This window comes from Colias eurytheme, chromosome 9, assembly GCF_061535395.1.
Source record: "Colias eurytheme isolate Ceu_HAF_F1 chromosome 9, ilColEury1 Martin Lab GWU primary, whole genome shotgun sequence".
Taxonomy (NCBI): domain Eukaryota; kingdom Metazoa; phylum Arthropoda; class Insecta; order Lepidoptera; family Pieridae; genus Colias; species Colias eurytheme.
The window spans coordinates 1,076,058-1,096,569 of NC_142988.1; the positions used below are offsets into that span (position 1 = coordinate 1,076,058).

The 20,512-nt window shown below is 33.8% G+C and overlaps 1 protein-coding gene across 1 annotated transcript in view; it reads left to right on the forward strand.

Moving 5' to 3' along the window:
- The window catches only part of mmd (disintegrin and metalloproteinase domain-containing protein mind-meld), a 163,740-nt gene that overhangs the window by 80,395 nt on the left and 62,833 nt on the right, over window positions 1-20,512 (forward strand). Inside the window, exon 6 of the mRNA XM_090105283.1 lies at window positions 168-314. Coding sequence (XP_089961409.1) covers window positions 168-314 — 147 coding nt within the window. The remainder of the gene's footprint in view (window positions 1-167; window positions 315-20,512) is intronic.

Here is a 20,512-nt window from a genome sequence, read left to right on the forward strand (position 1 = left end):
TATTTATCACACCACTGATATCAGTATAAGTGATTACATATTATTTATTTAATCGTTATTGTCCCATGCTTTACTCACCGTCTGGTTATATCTTAACCGTCTTGTTGTTGTTGTTATCTCTAACCCCCTATTCTTTGCTTTTTCATTCAAACCTGAATTGTATCCAGGAGATCGAGCACTGCTACTACCACGGCACGGTGAAGGACTACCCGGGCGCGTCCGCCGCGTTCCACACGTGCAACGGCGTGTCCGGGGTTATACACATCGGAAACGAGACCTTCGTGATACACCCCTTCTACGGCGGCGATCTCTCGGTCAGTGGCTTGTTTTTTTATTAGTAGAGGTGTCGTCGAAAATTTTATAAAGAACTTTTTGTGATGTGTCAACTTTTCTTAACGTCGGTCAATGGTATGTTTTTGTAAATAGCTATGTGTAAGAAAAAACTGTTCAAATATCGTCTACGATGAAAACAAATAACTCTACACACTACAAATATTTGGCGGAGACATTTATTTTTTATTGAATATATAGGTTCAGGATTATAAGACGAAAATACCTATATATAAAAGAGGAATGTAGAGTCTTGCTCACTACTTCATACTAATATTATTGGTTGCTATTGAAAATGTGCGGTAAGTAAGTACTTCATTTATTTTTATTGAGGTAAGTTTAATTATACATTTTAACCGAGTAACATATCAATATATAGACCGGGAGATACTGACACAAAATTTCGAGTCATTTGTAACAGGATGGCGGTTCTACAGGGGTACTTAGTACGCAATGACAAAAAGAAAAATGATGGTGTGAACGCTGGTACCGGTGGGTTAGTCGCGTGGGCGTTAGTCGAACTCGTCGGAAAAATAGCGAAAGTCAAACGATTTGTAACACAAAAATTTTAGAATTTACCGATAGCCCATAAAAAAGAAGTAGGCGGTAGTGTCATGCCATACTTTTCCGGTATGACTTACAGCCCGCCATACCGACGCGAATGTGTTGATTTAAAAAAAACAATTATTCAACCATTTGTACCAAGCTAACTTTTGCACAGGTAACCATCGTCGTGCAGCCATTTACGAAAATCGCCATGCCATACTTTTCGGACGATTCCAAATGGTCGCCATACCGCCGAAAATCTGCAAAATTTTTTTATTTCGCCTATCTTTTTGTACCAGTATTGCATTTGGCTTTTTGGAGAGTATTTGGTAAAATGTGACCATTATTATATTTGCCATACTTCTAGTTGGGGGAAAAAGTGCTGTCATACTTGAAAAATAAATTTATTATTAATTTATATAAGTGAAGATTTCCAACACCTAGATCTTTGAAATTTTGTATTTATATTCGTTGATTCTCAAACTTACAGGAAAAATAAGTGCCATACTGTTACAAATCGTTTGACTTTCGCTATTTTCCGACGAGTTCGACTAACGCCCACGCGACTAAGCCACCGGTACCAGCGTTCACACCATCATTTTTCTTTTTGTCATTGCGTACTAAGAACCCTGTAGAACCGCCATCCTGTTACAAATGACTCGAAATTTTGTGTCAGTATCTCCCGGTCTAATACGCTTCTATATTTCCAAAAAGTGCGTGTATCTTATTAAATGCCATGTTGCAGTTTAACTGGAATTCTAAACAAAACAGCAAACGTCCGCAATTCCGTAGATTCGACCGCGACACGTTTCATTATTGCTAATTAATTAATGGCGATACCTGCGGTCACTGGATCGTTCTGCCAAAGCACTCATGAAATTGTAATGCGGGTAATTTTAGCAATTGAATATGTAATATTAAACGCCGGTAATGTTAGGCCATTATAACGCTGATAGATACGATTGAAACGTTATATGGCATTATATTGATTACAGTTTGTGAATAGCTATTTCATTAATAGGGACTTATTAATTTAATAATATTTAAACATGTTCTGGCTCAATAGTAGAGAGTCATTACTTGTTATTATAACCCTTCGGTATGTTTCAGGTGAAATAATTCAACTAATAAATAAAATGTTCATTTATTTATTTATTTATTAAAAAGGTTCATCACCAGTTGTTACATATGTATCATTCACGTAAAACAGTAACATAGGATTTACACATTATTATGCACAACTATTACAGATGAACACTACATTCACAATGATTAATAATAAAATTAGGCGATATCTTCTTCTATACACAATATATCTATACAATTAAATAAAAAAGAAATGTGTGTGCTCTCATCATTAAAGAGTTCTGATTAATTACAACAGGCAATATAAAAGTTATTAGGTACATTAAATATTTCATCTATATATTACGGAAATAAAGACAATTATATTTGAATTTGAAAAAGAATTAAGTCTTAATGTTAAGCATTGCTTTCCGAAACTTATAGAGGGAGTCTGAGAAAATATTCTACATAATAATGTCACTTTGATACAATGTATTTCATGAGCGTAATAAATCTAAAACACAACTTAAAAATCATTAGTCTCCAATAAATTGCACGATAGCGTGTTTCTCACATAAAAAAACATACAAATTACATCCCACTCAATTTTAAATTACTCCAGAAATATATTTTTCATAATAATAAATCAGGTTTTAAGGGTCGTTTAGCAGACGTCGTCACTAAGAGTGTCTTAATTACGTACACTTTTTTCTTTGAACCATTAAACGTTTATGAGTGCTGTAACTTGTGAATCTGAGAAGTTGGGAGAAGGAGGGAAGCAAGGGGGATTTCACTTTGTGCTTTAACTTTCAGTTTTGCCGTTATTTACAGTTTCACTGTAACGACAAAGGATGGTAAATCATATCTCTATGAGAAACTACAGTTGTTATAACATTAAAAGATAATTAAGAAACCATTATTGTGCCATTATTACTAGTGCCTATATAGAATGTTATCATGGAAAAACTATCCGTCTATTATAATTCAGATAGTAATCTCACACTTCCTAAAAATAGTCCGATAATATTCGCTCCTAGTTTTCAACGCCATTATACAGTTATCAAGCATGTACCCTCTTTTATCGCGAACTATAAATCTAAATTTATTATAAGTGCTAGACATAATAATATGACACATTTTTCTACTAACGTCCAAATGCTATATAACATCAACCCACGGGCCACTTCGTATCAGTCACAAGAGACCGGTATTTGTCAAATTCTTGATAATCCCTCCCTTATCAAACAAAGCCTCATAAATTCACTTGTGTACAGAATGGTGCCCAAACACAATATTTGTGTAGAATTTAACCGTCTTTTACGACAATTTACACTGTTTTAGTTTTGTAAATTATGTAAAGAGTAATTGTAAAACACAAATACTTTTACAATCTGTGCTTAATATTATAGCTGAAGAGTTTGTTTGTTTAAACGCGCTAATCTCAGGAACTACTCTTCTTCCTATCGTAAGCCGCGGAGCACAGCTAGTCGAAAATAAAAAGTCATTATTTAACTGCTACCTGTTATGTTGAATCTTCAGAGAATGGAAAGAATCGGGAAATTGAAATGGGGTCTAAATGGCGTTCAATAAATATGGACTCTATAATACTCACGTAAAATCAAATACAAGAACGGAATTTAATTTTTTTATTTGCATTTTACAAAGATTTATTTACCGTCCCCATTCCGGAGTCTGTTTGTAGATAATCAAATCTGACAAGTTAAATTGACTCACTTTCCGGGGTTCGATTGCGCTGAAATTTATACGTATGTGTGAGATCCATGACGTAAATTTTATACGATATCTGTATATAGAATACGTATTAAAGAACCTACAATGTCGAGTATAGTTTCTTTTTTAACATTTATATTATACAAATGATACAATTCATTTTATTTATTACAAGCTTCCGCCCGCGACTCCGTCTGCGCGGAAAAATTAAGAAAAATTAAGATTTATTTTTTTTTCTACGTAATTTTCCGGGATAAAAAGTATCCTATTTTATACCCAGGATAATAAGGTATAATTATAGTATTTTCTGATGTTTGATTTTACGCGAGTATTATACATTTAGAAATTAAAGACTTTTTAACGGATTTTAAACGCGATTTATTCATTCTATTATTTTCCCGACGTTTCGAACACTTTACAGCGAGCGTGGTCACGGGGAGACTGAGATGTTATACGTCTTGACGGTCATTCAAAAATTGCTGTTTGTAAACTACCTCCACCTATTCCTCCGTAGTTGGTATGTGGAGTATTTTTCAGGATGTTGGCAGTATTGGCTATATATAGTCGGGAAAATAATAGAATGAATAAATCGCGTTTAAAATCCGTTAAAAAGTCTTTAATTTCTAAAGGTATAATTATACCAATTTCCATCAAAATCGAAATGTTAGTTTTCACGTGATGCCTTCACATACAGACAGACAGACAAACAAAAATTTTTTTAATCACATATTTGGATTTGGTATCGATCCAGTAACACCCCCTGCTATTTATTTTTTCAATATTTTCAATGTACAGAATTGACCCTTCTACAGATTTATTATATGTATGTATAGATAGACAACGCTACCTAGAAAAATAAATACCAGTAACATAGTAACTCACTGGAGGCTTGTGGCATATTTATTATTTATTTGAAATAAGATAAATAAAATGCAAAAACTAAGAAGCACGGTATAAGCATAGAGCATTTACGAAACACGCGTCCTTTGTAATTTGTACCCTTACAAAAGTAGAAATGCCGGCTAAAACCGACACGAAATGCTTTTCTCAGCTCAGTATCACTGCTATTTAGCGAGCTTGCACGCTATCCTTTACACACACGCTACTGATTTAAACTAAATTAATGAATGAACAATTCTTTATTGCACGCTAAATACAAGATTACAATATAAGAGCGATACAATATATCGTATATGTACAGAGGGCGGTCTTATCGCTGTAAGCGACTTCTTTCAGACAAACCGAAAAACCAGAAGGATACTAAATACTTTTACCTGTAGTAACTCAGGCCCCGGAACCACAGACACAATAGAAAATCTATTGTATCTGGGACTGATCGGGCCGCTTGGGGCTCAATGGGTTAAACAAAAGTATCTCGAATAGTTACTGAACCTTAATATTATACAACATCAAAATGTCAACTACTCTGATCCCTCTAACGAGAGTCTGGCAACAACAACTAAATCAAAATAAAATAAAAATCAGGACAAGGACGGTGTAATTCAATCAACGCACCGTTCAAACGCAATTACAATCCACTTCACTTGTAATTAACTGTAATCGTGACGTAATGAGTTTTTGAGTGCTTCAAACGCTCTCTGACGCACTCCAGTAACATTACAAAATGACAAAAACGCTACACGCTCTGCGACACAGTTATGTGTCTCGCGTACTTGTTTTATTGTGTTATCTGTTAAATTGTACTCATTTTAATCTCATGTAAACGGTAGATAGAGTTTTTACTAAAGTTTAAGTTTTCTGCTTAATTTGGGTACAGTTTTAATTAAAACTTGAAATAATCTCCCGACAAACAACTACGAAAACAGAATGTTATAATAAAAAATATCTCTTAATAACTTAAATGTAAAAATAAGTATATTTTTATAAACGCAACTAAAACAAAATCGGTGAGAATTTTACTCATTTTGAACAATAAGACATCAGATAGAGTCTTTAATATTCCTCGTTAAAGTTAATAATATAAAATTAATCTTGAACAATTTTCACAATACACAGACATTTCTAAACTTCCAACGTTAGCTTAATAAGAAATTTTCAAAGTAAATATTAATTATTATCGAACTTTACGTTTCGGAGGAAATTTCATTTTTATTTTTAACTCGTATGAAAATGTTATTATTGTTAACATTATAATAATTTGTATCTTTAGCCAGTAATATAAAGTACTGGCCAATAACTAAGAGATGGCCATTTGTGAAGTCATGCGGACTTATTATTTAAATGTAATTGGGATTTAAACTGATTATAATAGTCTTAGTAGATAGAAAAGAGAAGAAACTTATAATATAATACGCGATAGACAATGTACCCTCCATAGAAAACCAATATTAGGATCAATATTCTAGCCTCAACTCTACCTATCTCGGACGTAGCCAACTAAAAAACCGTTCTCAGTACCTAATCATACATCGGCAACTTTGTTGTCACGTAAGAGACAAACTTCGCGAGTCACGACTCCGTTTCACATGATTAATGTGACTTGGAGGTTTCTCTTAAAATAATAGTCATTTATACATGCATTGTGGCCGCATGTCTTTTGTAAGGAGGCAAATTTATATCTCCAGTCGCTTGTGGAACATTATTATGATGATTTATGAGATGCAAATTATTAACGTCTATTATTATGTCGGATATTGCAACTTTGTGTGCACGTTTTGGTAGGGTGAAGGTGGCATTGAATGGCATATTCAGAAGTGGTGCAATTTATGGCCTCGTGTGTGCTGAAATATTTGTTGCAAAGGTTGTAAGGATGAATACTGATTCTCTTATTTGTTGATAGATTTGAGGGAAAAGGTTATGCGGCAGTAGAGCTTTACAGGAAGCTACATTCACTGGCAAGCTAGTTATTAACCGTTACCCTTATCCTTTTGATCAAGCTTTCGCAATTTCGCTTTCGCTTTCATTACGAAATTGTGCGCAAATTTGAAAAATCAAAAAACAATAAATATATCACACACAAAGCCCAGCTAACTAATAGGAGCTACCTACTAGTAGTTAGTCCCAAACACGCACCACTAAATTAGGCCAGTCGATGGACACACATGACGGTCATTTATCGTCAAAGGCTCACTTACGCGCTAAGTGACGTCATGGATTACAGTGATGGAGCGCGTATATTACAGGTGCCTGTGGGATGTTAGAGGAGCTGGCATTTCCTGGAGTGCCTGTCGGATTAACCTGTTGATTTTGTAGTGGTTGAGGTGTTTTTGTGATACTCAAGGATTAGACAGGATAATATGAGATTAGTCAGGATAAGGCCGGTTGTTCTTAAACGGTTGAGGTATGTATGGACATAATATTATGTGTGAAGAATTCTTCAGAGAACCGCTAGTTGTTTGAAGTCTATAATATATTATATGCTTTTTTATCTACAGCTACGATTGTATGTGTATAGTTCATGCGCTAACGAACCGCATGAAGAAAATTTTGATTAATAAAATGGATGAGGAAAACTCTATTTTGGTGCATAGATACTACTATCCTACATAAAAATAACTACGCCAAAAGTATATGCTAGTTCATTATATCGATCTCTGTTTGATAAACTGTTGATTAAAGATAACCAACACATAATAAATGAAGCTGAATTCACAAGTAATAAATTTTATATAAATCAGCAACAAACAACAATTATTCACTTATTAATCCCCCTCGCAAACTTCCTCATTAAGTATAAAGCGCCTCAAGCGCTGCTACACACTGATTTAAGCTAATACACGAAGCCAATAATTGATTAGTTTCACACTTTGAATTTAATACGGAGCGGTTAGTTAGCCCGGTCGTGGCTGAAGCGCTATCCAGCGGCTTAATGGTACACTTGGTAGAACTAACGGTAATGTACGATAAGTTTGAGCTAGAACGAACAAACATTCCGCTAATTTTCCGACGTATTAATGAACCAAATTGTGGTGTGAATACTTGAGTTTTCGTTGATAGAATGTTGAGCAAGCGCCTTATTTTTTGTAGTGAATAATCAAATGGATGAATGTGTTGATGAAAATAGTACTAATAAAAATAACAAATAAATTACATCAGGGATTGAAGTTCAGAATTTAGTAGGACATAGTTTCTACGAGTAATTGAATTGTATTTTTAATTGAATTATAAAATATATACGGTTATCTTGCCTCCTTTCTTTTTAAATGAAATTATTTATCATTGCTATTGAGATACTCCGTTCTATGAATAATTTATTAGCACGCTGAGGACGGCTTTGAAATAGTGCTTCCCAAGCATTGCAATCGAAAAGAGCCTAGTAGGAAACTAATAAGATCCTAATCTGGTGGGGCATAGACAACTCAACTGGATAATTATCAAATCATCTAAAGTGGAAATCTATCACTTTGCTCTTAGGCCTCCTAACGCTAGGTATGAAATTAACCACATAATATCCTAATAGCATTACAGACGAAGCAACTCAAGCTCTATACAACTCAGCATTAGAAACATCCCGAATCGTACTCGCTTTCTATTTACCACACTGAATAGCGCAAAGCATTACAGTCACAAATAGGCACTCAGTATCTTCAGGTGAAATTACGAATCACTCCACTCACATCTTTTATTTCTAATGATTAATGTAACTTGGCCTACAGCCGTTTCAATGGAAGGTGGGTTCTGGCTCACGGATATGAGGGATTAGACTGAAATTGAGCACGACTTGGGGCGTCAGCGGAATACTTAAACGTGTTTTTTCTGGTTGCTTTGTATGTGTGAACTTGGCACGCTTGTAAATTGGAATTTGAATAGATATTTTAGAATTTTGATCGGTAGATAGTTTCAGTATTTAAGAAGTTGTGTGAATGAATCGATCAGTTATAAGCAGTTATAGCAGTCTACGAAAGAATTATTAGTAACAATTGACGAACATTACATAACTTATAAACATAAGATTGATTTCCTAATACAAGAAATAACAAAAATTATTTACAAGTATATCGTCAAGGCAAAAACGAATGGTAGAATTTTATATCACAAAGGTTATTTCCAAATTCAACCATCCATATGAGATACGATTACTGAGTAAAGGACAATGGTATTAAGTTCAAAACTCGCCACTCATACCTCGAGGACCACGACACAATAAAATTATCATAATAAACAGATCTTATGCAATTCCAAAGACAAATCCATTGAATAAAGGACCGCTGATGATACATTCGTTGGGCGAATACAATATGGTATTTCGCAAAGAGATTTCAGTAAGAGGATCACACAGCCCTTGTCAAATATTATAATTCAGAGAAATTAGTTGGTCGCATTGTGCCGGCTGAGTACGCATTGTCTGCGCGGTATTACGAGTGTAATTACGGATATTTTATTGTAATTAAAGATAAGATAAGCACAATAAACGCTTCCAGTGGAATTAAAACGTAATACATGAAGTAGTTACGAGAAGTATTGTCTTGGATTTATTAAAGTTTTCATTAAGCATTTGGGCTGAACTATCAAGTAATTTTTTGGTTATTTCTTAAAATTTTGTATACAATATGTGAATATGAGCCAAATTTATTCAGCTGAATAGAAATAATGGGTTTAGTTTAAACATTGCGGGATTTTTTATATCAAATTTTGAATTCAATAGTCTCTATACATTTCAAGTATCATTGTTCACTTGCCTTATGATTTAATTTACACTAGTTCTGTTGATTTGTTGATGAGAGCAATCTAACGTTAGTTCTGTTTCCTACCAATTTCAATAACAAAGAGAAAATATATTCGTCCCGTGAACTATAGATTCCGACCCGTTTCTCCATAAAACAGTTTCTTGAGAACAAGAAGAAAATCAACTAGCCAGAGGTCATGTTATACTGGTCGTTATAGCCACAGTTCGTCGGGGAGCGGGCTCGGAGGGGTACCAGGCAGCGGGGGCTCAAGTAACACTGGTTATTATGATCAGTAATGAGAAGGGGTCTTTGTGATGATAACCCATTGTCCAACGCGCCATTGTTCCGATGTTTCGGCGAATTTGTGAACGAAACCATTTTTCGATTTATCTGACGTTGACAAAGGTTTTGCATCAGAGTGATTAGTTTGTTCACCTTGCCGGTTGACATATTTTGGTGGTTAAAGGGTTTTTTTTTTGTGTAACCCTGTATATATACGAATTGAATTATTTTTCACTAAAATCAAATGTAGACATAAAATATTGTTTTCTAATCAATTTTTAATCTAAGTATAAAATTAATCTCAATCTTGATTCCTAAGCTTGATTCAAAACGTTTGACATTTTGTTAGATAAATGGCACTGTTCTTTCAGCAACCGAAAGAAAATCGATCATTTTTGATCTAATATAACTTAGCTACAAAACACTAAACAATATTTATATATTTTGCATCTTGAAGCAGTTTACAACAGAATATCAAATATATGATGATGATGATTGTTCCTTTAACTCCTCGAGGAGCATAAATAAATAAATAAATAAATAAAATCTTTATAACATGGTATTCAATGGTAATACAATTATATTAATAAAGCACAAACATGTTCAGCCAATACAAGCATGCAAAAATAAAATAATTACCATAAAGGAGTTGGTGCGTTCGGGTTGAACTTTCCATGAACTCCTTTTTGGTATAGAAGTTTTTTTCATTAAGCCAATTCAGAAGATGTTTTCTAAATTTATAATAATTATTACACGTCTTTAGGTTATTTGGCAGATGATTGAATATTTTAACGGCCATCCCCACGCAACTTTCACTGTATTTGACGATACGAGGGCCTCGTAAACGATAGGGCCATAGGGCCTCAGTAAACTTTCTCCAGTCACGTTGATGATAAAATGTATACAGTATAGTAAAGTATAGTAAATAACATTAAAGTATTAACTGCTAATAAATTCTGCACCGTCTTTAAATCAATTTATTATGTAAAAGAGACGGTCGGTTCAAGGCTGTTTTCTTTACAAACAGAATTTTAAATTTCTTGAAATATACAGTAGTTTGAACTTGTTATTTTAATTTATTCAAAGTAATGAATACTTTAACATCCCTACTATTCCTACTAATATTATAAATGCGAAAGTAACTCTGTCTGTCTGTCTGTTACGCTTTCCCGCTTAAACCTCAACCGATTTTGATGAAATTTGGCACAGACAATTTTTAGACCCTGAGAAAGAACTTAGGCTACCTTTTATTGTGAAAAACGCGCGCGGGCGAAGCAAATAATAACAATGTGGTTCAAATAAAAACAAATAACGTGTAGAGTGTAGACATTATATTTCTTTTCGTAGGTAAGCTTCTCGTTTTTTAACGACTTTTTTTTATAAATCTCCAGCAGTTTTTTATTTGTTATGAATGAAGTATTGCAGAAAGATTTCTTAAGCTTGTTATAAAGTTAGCGAGTAGAAAGTTGGCAAATTATGATTGATAAGATAAGAACCTCGGTTGCGTGAAAAATTGTAAAGACCAAGTATTTGTTATATAGACCTAAATATTTAATATAACTGGTTTCACTAGTACCCCATTAATGATTCTCAAGTTAAAAAAACAACGCTGTTACTTGTTAATGACATAGAAATACATTTTATACTAGCTGTGCTCCTCGGTTTTACCCGCAGTGCTCCGCTCCTGTTGGTATTAGCGTGATGATATATAGCCTATAGCTTTCCTCGATAAATGGGCTATCTAACACTGAAAGAATTTTGTAAATCAGACCAGTAGTTCCCGAGATTAGCGCGTTCATAATATTAAAGGTATGTAACCCTTAAACATTATAGAAAAATATAATCGGGTAAAAATACATTAAAATTCCATATTTCTGAACTGAAACTGTAAACGGAACTGTTACGCAGCTTAATTTAATTCTACAAAACTCAACTGCAGATAATAAATAATTAACGACATGTCAGTGCTGTGACAATGAATGTCATGACGCTCACACACCTCGGCCTGTCGACGCGTACTTTGTATTTTATTAAATGAATAATTAATATAATTAGCGAGTAATTATTTGTGAATGTAAGTGTTAAATTTTGTAATAAAATTGTATTGTTAATGAAGATATTAAGGCTTGAATAGTAAAGAGAAATTAATATGATTCTTTAGAATAAAATAGTCTAGTCATTTTCCCCGATTTTTAAACATGCAATATTATTACCAAAAACTAATAAGAGATGGATAAGATTATTTCCGTAATTAATTTTAAGCGATTGCATAGCTTCTATCGCGGGCCTTGAGCGCGGGGACCGAATCCAGAAATTCCGTAACGAAAAACCTCACGCTCCGCACTCCGACGGGCACGGAGGTGTGGCTTGAAGGCATAGCATGCAATAGCTCTACCGCGACAGTCCCCGAGTGCCACACGTCTTTGTTTCTACATATTGTGTTGAATGAATTTCGAAAAATTGGTGCAACAACGCCGAATATTTCTGTCTCGACCTCAATTTGAAACTTTTGAATTTTATCACAAGAAATTGCTCTGAATTTGATTTGTACTAATGACGCACAAATAATTACGAGATAAAGAAATTCATATAATATAATATGTATTTGCTTGTATTTGTATATTTAATAATAACGAGCGTCTCACGCCACCGTCTCGCTAACGAAGGCGATGAATAAAACATTATCTGCTGTCCTGGTCAGATACATACATAATATACACTTTTGTAAGATATTTTTTTCCTTATGAAATGTAGTTTTTATCACAGAGAAGTAGAAGAATCAAGATTATGACGTGGAACTAGTAGATACAACTATAATATGTATATGTGTGATTCTCTTTGCTGTTCCTTGTAGTAAGATAATCTTAAAATTATTTTAAGTAATTTGAAATCTGTGTTTGAAATTTATTCTTTATTGGGATATTCACTTCCAATTTTTTGGAACTATTTGTGTCATTTCTGAATAGATAGAGAACATTAAAAATAAAATGTGAAATTATACAGATGACCAGTGTGTTTATACGATTTCAAACTAAGATACATTTGATCCAGCTTCAACAACAGCCCTTCTTTGTACAAGTATCACGCAGAGCCGTGAAACCTAGTAACACATTGACGCATGTGAGAACAAGCGCGACTCCACGCATACCCATACACCCCACTATTCCCATTCAAAGAATCCGTGCTAAAAGCAATTCGCCTTCACACTAGCACACTAAAAATTTGCCACGCAAAAATGTGTCGTCAATTTAAAAAAGCGCCGAGGCACATTCCCCGGGCACTTTTCAAATTAGTTCCGTTGACTTTCGTCCACGCGTTGCTACGTTCCATTTTTATGCGTCCCGGGACGTTGGATTAATGAGTCCAGAACGGGTTTATATGTACCGGGGAATTTAATTCCAATCGCCGTGTGTGTTATGCCGTTTTATGGCACTTAATGAACTGGCTGGTTTGTAATTACAAGGACAGTAAGTTACGTTTGAATCTTTTTGGATCGTTTGGTCCTATTAGGGTAGGTAGAATAGCATATTTCATGGGTAATGTTGTTAATTTCTCCAGTAAAAAAGATTTTGAGAGGTTTTCTACCAGAATATATAAATGAATTGCCATTAAATCCCTTCTTCTTCGTTTTCTATTTCTATATTATATTTCTAAAATTGTTATAATCGCTCGCCGTTTTGACTAAATTGTAACAAGCAAACAATTTAATCGCTCACTTTAATCCTGTTTCTCAATAATATTCTTTAAGATAAATGATACTATGGCATAACCTACTCCATTTCAAGACGCGTAGATCCTCTAAATCCTTCAGGTAATGGCGGCATTTGTTTGCAAACAATCTACGCACATCTCCGCAACTTGTATAATCGGGTAATTTATGTGCGTAGTGTAGCACGAACTAAACTTATAATTGCTTTCGAGACGGCGACAGGTGACGGCCCTTTAATGAATACAAGTACAACTATTGGAAATTGGGACAAGATAACGCAAGATATCTTTAGTTATTTTGGGTGAAAAGTTTGGAGGTAATCTAGGTTCTTAACTATTTTTGTGTCGTTTTATACAACTTGACATTTTTTAGGTTTTTTTGGTATCTGTACAGCTTTGGTTGATTCTATTTTGTGTTATTTACGGAAGAACAACGTATTGACTAAACCTTATGTACTTATTTTTGTAAGAGGATATATTCCCTTTTACATAAAAATCTCATATAATATATGAAAATGTAAGTCAAAATTATAAATTAATGGGCTATCAGGTACATTATCAGCAATGATGAAATCGTAACTTGGAGAAACTCCAAATACTAGAAGACTAATTAAAAAATTAACAAATTTTGTTTCAATTGTCTTTTACATTCATTTTATAGCTTTTATATTGACGTTTATGTTATGACGTGTTTTGTCTACAAAAGAGCCTTTGATATTTTAACAGAATGAAGCGTATGAAAATACGAATGATTAAAATCTATCATGTCAAAGAAATCAATTGAAAATTCTATACGGTAATATTTAGCAATTAACATGTGCAACTGGTGTGTGAAATTAACTTTTGTTTACTATTGTTTAAGAATAAAAATATATTTTTGTTTATATACATGAAGAGGAAAAACGAATAGTCGAATCCAGAATCTATCCATTATTAAAATCACGCGTTAATAATAGTACCTAGGAGGCAATACATATTAATAACTAGCTGTCCGCCCCAGCTTCGCCCGTGGTACATATGAAATGAAAAATAGATGTTGGCCGATTCTCAGACTTACCCGATATGCACAGAAAATTTCATGAGAATCGGTCCACCCGTTTCGGAGGAGTATGCAGACTAACATTGTGACACGAGAATTTTATATATATAAGAAGATTTAACTAATTACCCGCTAACACGAAAAACTAGTTAAACTCCAAGCAATTATTAAACTCACGACATATTTTGTTAAGTCATTGTTTAACAGGGACAAAAAACAGCGGACCCTGCTCACGGACCACGGCGGAGTTTCATTTTTTACCGACGCGTTAACTCGCGAAAACTTTCGTCATAGTTTTTTATGTGTACAATGTTCGTATGTTATTACGTCACCTTTTAATGAGATAAGTAAACAAGCTTGTGATAAATTGTATTAAAGTTAACGAGCCATATGTTTTATAAAATTACTTATATCTAGATAATAATATATGCTAGCAAGTCGCACGTGGTTTTAATGAGCCATAAATTATTATAGATTTTATCGTAGTAAGCGCAGCGTATTTAAGGTGATACTGTACAATATGTTGTAAATTCTTTGTAGTTATATTTATATACTCATCGTTTGTCTTGACCGCCTCCTCGGTACAGTGGTTGACGCGTGAGCGTAACACCGATGGGTCCTGGGTTCGTTTCCCGGTGGAGACGAAGAAAAAAAATGTCTTGGTCTGGTAGGACACAGAAGGCTGGTCACCTACTTGTCCCTAAAGAAAATCGATCAGTGAAACAGATGTATAAATGCCAGATGCATTGCCCCTTACCCCACTTGGGGACATGGGACTTCACTTTTATCGTTTGTCTGCTATTATGGTTCATCATATTAAATCTATTCTTATCTCATAATAGATTTTAAATGCACTAGGCATTAGCTATATCATGCACAAATTCAAATTATACCTACTTATTATTATATATTATTTTGTGTTTATATACCACAAAATTGGTAACAACGTGCAACTGCCATCTTAGATACGGGTTCGGCGTTCGGCCTAGTTTAGACATTTGCAATAAACAGCATAAACGGAATTCCAACAGCTATATTTCTTCTTTTCTTCTACTTTGGGAATTGATATATAACTCCAGAATATTTATTATCATCCGTTAATTGATTAAAAATTCACATAATCCCGTCATTAGGAAATATCTTGAGTTTCAGAACGGGAGTTATTCGTAGTTCGATAAAACATTTCTGATTTCGGCCATTACACGAATCGGTTTGGAACAAAACGCGGATCTAAGCCGCACTCTATCTAATGAACTGTTCTTCGCATATACTGTATTGTTAACAGGGCAAAATGTTACTTATCTTCTAGTCTAGAGAGTGCAAATTAGAATGACGAAGATTGCTAGTTGGATTACTGGTGGTAGCTTTATCACAGGACGGTTAAGGAGCCGAGAAACAATAGATTGTAGGCGAGTGCTGTTAAGAATAAACACCTAGAGCGATAATAACAAATATTTAAATGGTCTATATTATGAGGTCTTGAACGATACAAATACGTAATTTAAATCTATTTATATATTTTCAAAATTATCAAGTTTCATCGCTATTTAAAATTTGAAAACTGTATGTCAATTTAATATTCGATATGCTGTTTCGATACACAGCATATCGCACTCGGAGCATTGTTTCAAACAACATTATGTCATCAGAAGGCACAAGATAGTATAAAATATATAAGATTATAATCCTCGTAGTACATAATATTTTAGTAGCTAGGTTAGGTACTAAAATATGTACTATAGTTAGCTATCTAAATCCACATAAACGAGTAGCTCGACTATAGCTTAAACAATCGAGTCAGTCGCATCGTTCCAAGACGCAGTGGGTTTGCACTCCCGACCTGCACACAACACGCTATATTTACAGTCGGTTAATCTAATCGTATTGCGACGGAGGGAAATTAGATCCGGCACCGAGAAGCGGTATGTTTGATTTGAATTAGATGAACGTGAGATGAGGAGGTATTTAATCTGATGCCACCGGTTTTGTTTGGAGTGAGCAAATTTGAGCTTAAATTTGTGGTGGGTAGAGCTCGAGTTTAAGCAAATTGGTTGCATCTCGTTGAATATAAAAGGCTTTTTTGAGTATCAATGATAATGCTTGAATTATTTTCAATTCTAAGATCTTAAATGAGGAGCCAATTCTTTTTATTATGTGTTATGCTTATACTTAAGAAATCGCATCGAAGTCCGTTGCGAGGCTCTAAAGAATTAAGCATACATAGGTACATAGAAGGCGACTTTGTTTTATACTATGTAGTGAAGCTTCATTCCTAGAGTTTTTAAAAATAATAGAATAAATATATAATATTGTTTTGTCGTCTTACAGTATGCGCATGTCTTAAGATTTTAATTTCGTTCTTTTTATATTGTCTAATTATTAAGTGCGCGTAGGTTCAAACTGCAAATCTTTATATGTATTATCTACACTAATATTATAAAGAGGAAAACTTTGTTTGTTTGTTTGATTGTAATGAATAGGCTCATAAACTACTGAACCGATTTTAAAAATTCTTTCACCATTCGAAAGCTACATTATCCACGAGTAACATAGGCTAGGTTTTATCCCGGAAATCCTACGGGAACGGGAACTATGCGGGTTTTTCTTTGAAAACGCGGGCGAAGCCGCAGGTGGAAAGCTAGTGTATTAGTATTGAATTTAAAAAGGCCAGAAAACTTAACTTTAATATAATATGACCTATTGTATTGCAATATCTGTATAAGATTGCTAATATGTATGTATAAATGTATTGGTATGCAATAAATGATTTGAATTTGAATTTGAATTATTTTAATGACATTGATTAATTTTTAAAATGTGTACCTAATAATTTTCTACACATTTTTTTTTAATTAAGCCACTGGTATATACTGTATAACAAAACAAACTTTACCTATTCGTAAAACCCGAAAACATATAGCACATAAAAATACATTCAATCGAAAGGTTGCCGCACGAATACTTTAATACATTTTTATTACCTACCATTACCCACTTGATTCATTTAAAACACAGTCGAAAAAAAAATCCATTTTTCAACCAGTCACGCCCTATAGCTATCCGGTGAAATAAATCTTATAAAACCGCGGGAAGCTATACACAAGCCATTTCTACTTTCAGCTGAATGTGCGGTTCGTTGCTGTGTACATAAAATAAAAATCTATGTTGTTTCGTATCTGGCAACACGGTCGTTTGACATTTGAGCAAATGGACTCGTATCCAATCAATTAAAGAGAAACGTTTGACAGTTATGGGCATAGAGTATTAAAGTACCATAGATGTATACAGAAAAATAACCTTGTATATTATATTGAGTTCATTCTAAGCGATCTAGAGCTCATAAAAATTTGCAAAAATAATAGATATTCTCGCTACAAAATGATCAATCTACTACAGTACACTAATAACGTAAGCCATATCCGAAAAAAGCTTGTATCAAGATTAGTCGAGCACTCTAAAATGGAGAATGGGCAATAAATATAATTAATTCGCCATAAATATTTCTCCGGAGAATAATCTAAAAACAACAGACGTTCAATACACCTGCTCCTTAGAATAACAATTTGGTTTTAAGTTATTTTTCTTGTAAAAAGAAAAGAGGTCATATAATTATTTTTAATGATTAATTAATAAAATGTTTGGTTGAAGTCAGAGAATAAAAAGACTAGAATAAACGAAGTTTTGTTCAATGCCTTAATGGATACCCGTTTAGTTTTTTGGAGCTAAGTGATTCTGAGTTTTTAATGGTACGAAAAAATTTATCTTATGCTTTAGACAACATTCATTAAGTACTTGCAGTTTAAGCCTTCTTCTTCTAGTATGGTAATTATGATTTTTAAACCTAAGGTCTTTAGATACTTTTATTTTATTTATACTTGAATATATTTCACTAACAAATCAATAAGTATGTTTTGATAAAACGAATTCATACAATACTACTTAGCAGTATGATACTCCATACTTCACATATAAATTGTGATTATTTTGTAGAATTTATAACGTCACTCACTACAACGTAAATTACTTAACATGCAGATTACCAACCGTACCGTAACCATATAATACTTCAAGATCCTGAAAAACAAATAGCATATATTTATCTCAAGACCAACCCATATAAAACCAGTTTAACCCTTAACCTACGTGTAATATATTTCTTTTATTTTCCTTTTTTCTATCAAATCGCCAACTGACACAAGGAATGTACTATTTTGAACCATTAACGCCGACCTGCCTTATCAGTGAGTATTTATTAGAAAAAATATCGCCTCGTAAGGGTTATCCCGCTCATTTCCGCAATACATCGCTAAGGGTGGACAGGGGATGAGATTAATGCATATGGAACAGTTGGAACCTGGTGTGATAGGTTAACTCGATTGTGAGGGAACAATGTTGTTTCTGTATTGCATTTTAGTTCTCACAAACTGGGACTAGTAGTTACGTCAAGCCGTTAAGCCGTTTGTATGCAAGAGCATTCTCCATCTATAAAAAAACCAGTGCTCTGATTCTACATTTATTAACACCCATTACTAATACCCAAATTAACACAACAACGTTCATAATTCATTTGCCGAGCCTCGTTTTTTCCCACTCCAATGCGACATTGTAACTCGAAACAATTAAACAAATATCAAATGTACAGGCGTAATAAACGTCACCTCAATTTAACCGCGACCGCCGCCGGCCGGTATAAAACGTTAACAACGCAATATTATTTTTAAGGCCCGTATCGGGCAGCGAAGGGTTTTTACGACCATTCCATATCCGAGCAAGTTGGAGTGCGTGAAGAGACTCGTACTCTGAATATGTTTGGAGTATTGTGATTTGATTCGATTGGCACGGTTTGGGATTTGGTAGAGAGTGGGTTTGGTGCTGATAAACATAATGCTTTATAATATTATGTATGTAATAGATATAGCCTATAATATATGTTAAATAACAACCCCCTTAATTGATATTTGAAATAAACACTTCTTTGGTATGTTTTACATATGATTATTTTGATAACATAAACATAAGACAATTGAACTTAAGTAAAGAATTAAAAAACCAGACGAAATAAAACCAACGATGTTTATGGTGTATATAGTGAAATTACAAGACATAAGTAATTAATGAGATGTCGAAAAAAACTTCTATATAAAAAATATTCAGTTCCAAGGCCTATAAAGACAGAGATACCTGTCAAAACCTGTATTTTCTGAAAAAAGGACATATTCAGGTCCTAATGCGCAATAAAAGACCTCAAGGCTCACTTTTGTCCTCTTGAGGGTTGACAAATACAATTTATTACACTACAATATGGAATTGCGTTTGTTGCTTTTCTTTTGTAGAACTCTACTTTTTATTGTATTGTTGAGTTTGATAAATAACGTAGAATTTATAACGCAATAATATTCAATTAGTTAGCATAGTTTTTCTTTGAATATTATCTAGTTTTTGTTTTCTAAGAAGTCTTTTTTGCGTAAGACGATTAACAATTTTTAATTCTCTTATTTTGTTATAAAAAGGATTAAATTATATTTCGTAGAAAATATTTCTCAACTTAGAAACAATTTAAGTACTAGAGTAAGACCATTAGGTTATTTTGTTTTTTATAAATACCATTTTGTACAAATACAAAAAGACACTAGTAGATTTGTATTAATATCATTTTATTTGAAAAATTATACTCTACAACATTACGGAACCCTGAAAAAATAACACGATGATAATTTGTTGAGGCGACCGGGCTCGGCTGTAAGTCACACGTGGACATAATTTATTATGTTATTATTGGCCCCGGCGTACCCTTTGGACCTCTATAGACATAAGTAATGCCGCTACGAGAAGGTTTCTGTTGTTTCGACCTTTATTTCGTTACGCATTTATCATTACGGTTTTTGCGTTGATCACCGCTGGGCTCGCGGTAATGAAACCGAGGATTGCAGGTATTTCTCTTTTGACTAAATGTAGTTTCTTTTATTTGTGAAAAAATAAAGAAATTGAGGTAGATTTCGGCCGACGGCCTCAATACAAAGAACGAATAGCATTTCTTTTGAAACAAGAAATGTAGTGAGTATTTTGAAAAATTCTACATTATATTGAACCCTTTTACGATATCAATCTCTGACCGTAGCGTGTAGCATAACGCTACGCCATACCAAAACGCTGTAGTATTCTGTAGCTCCGTAGATCTACACTT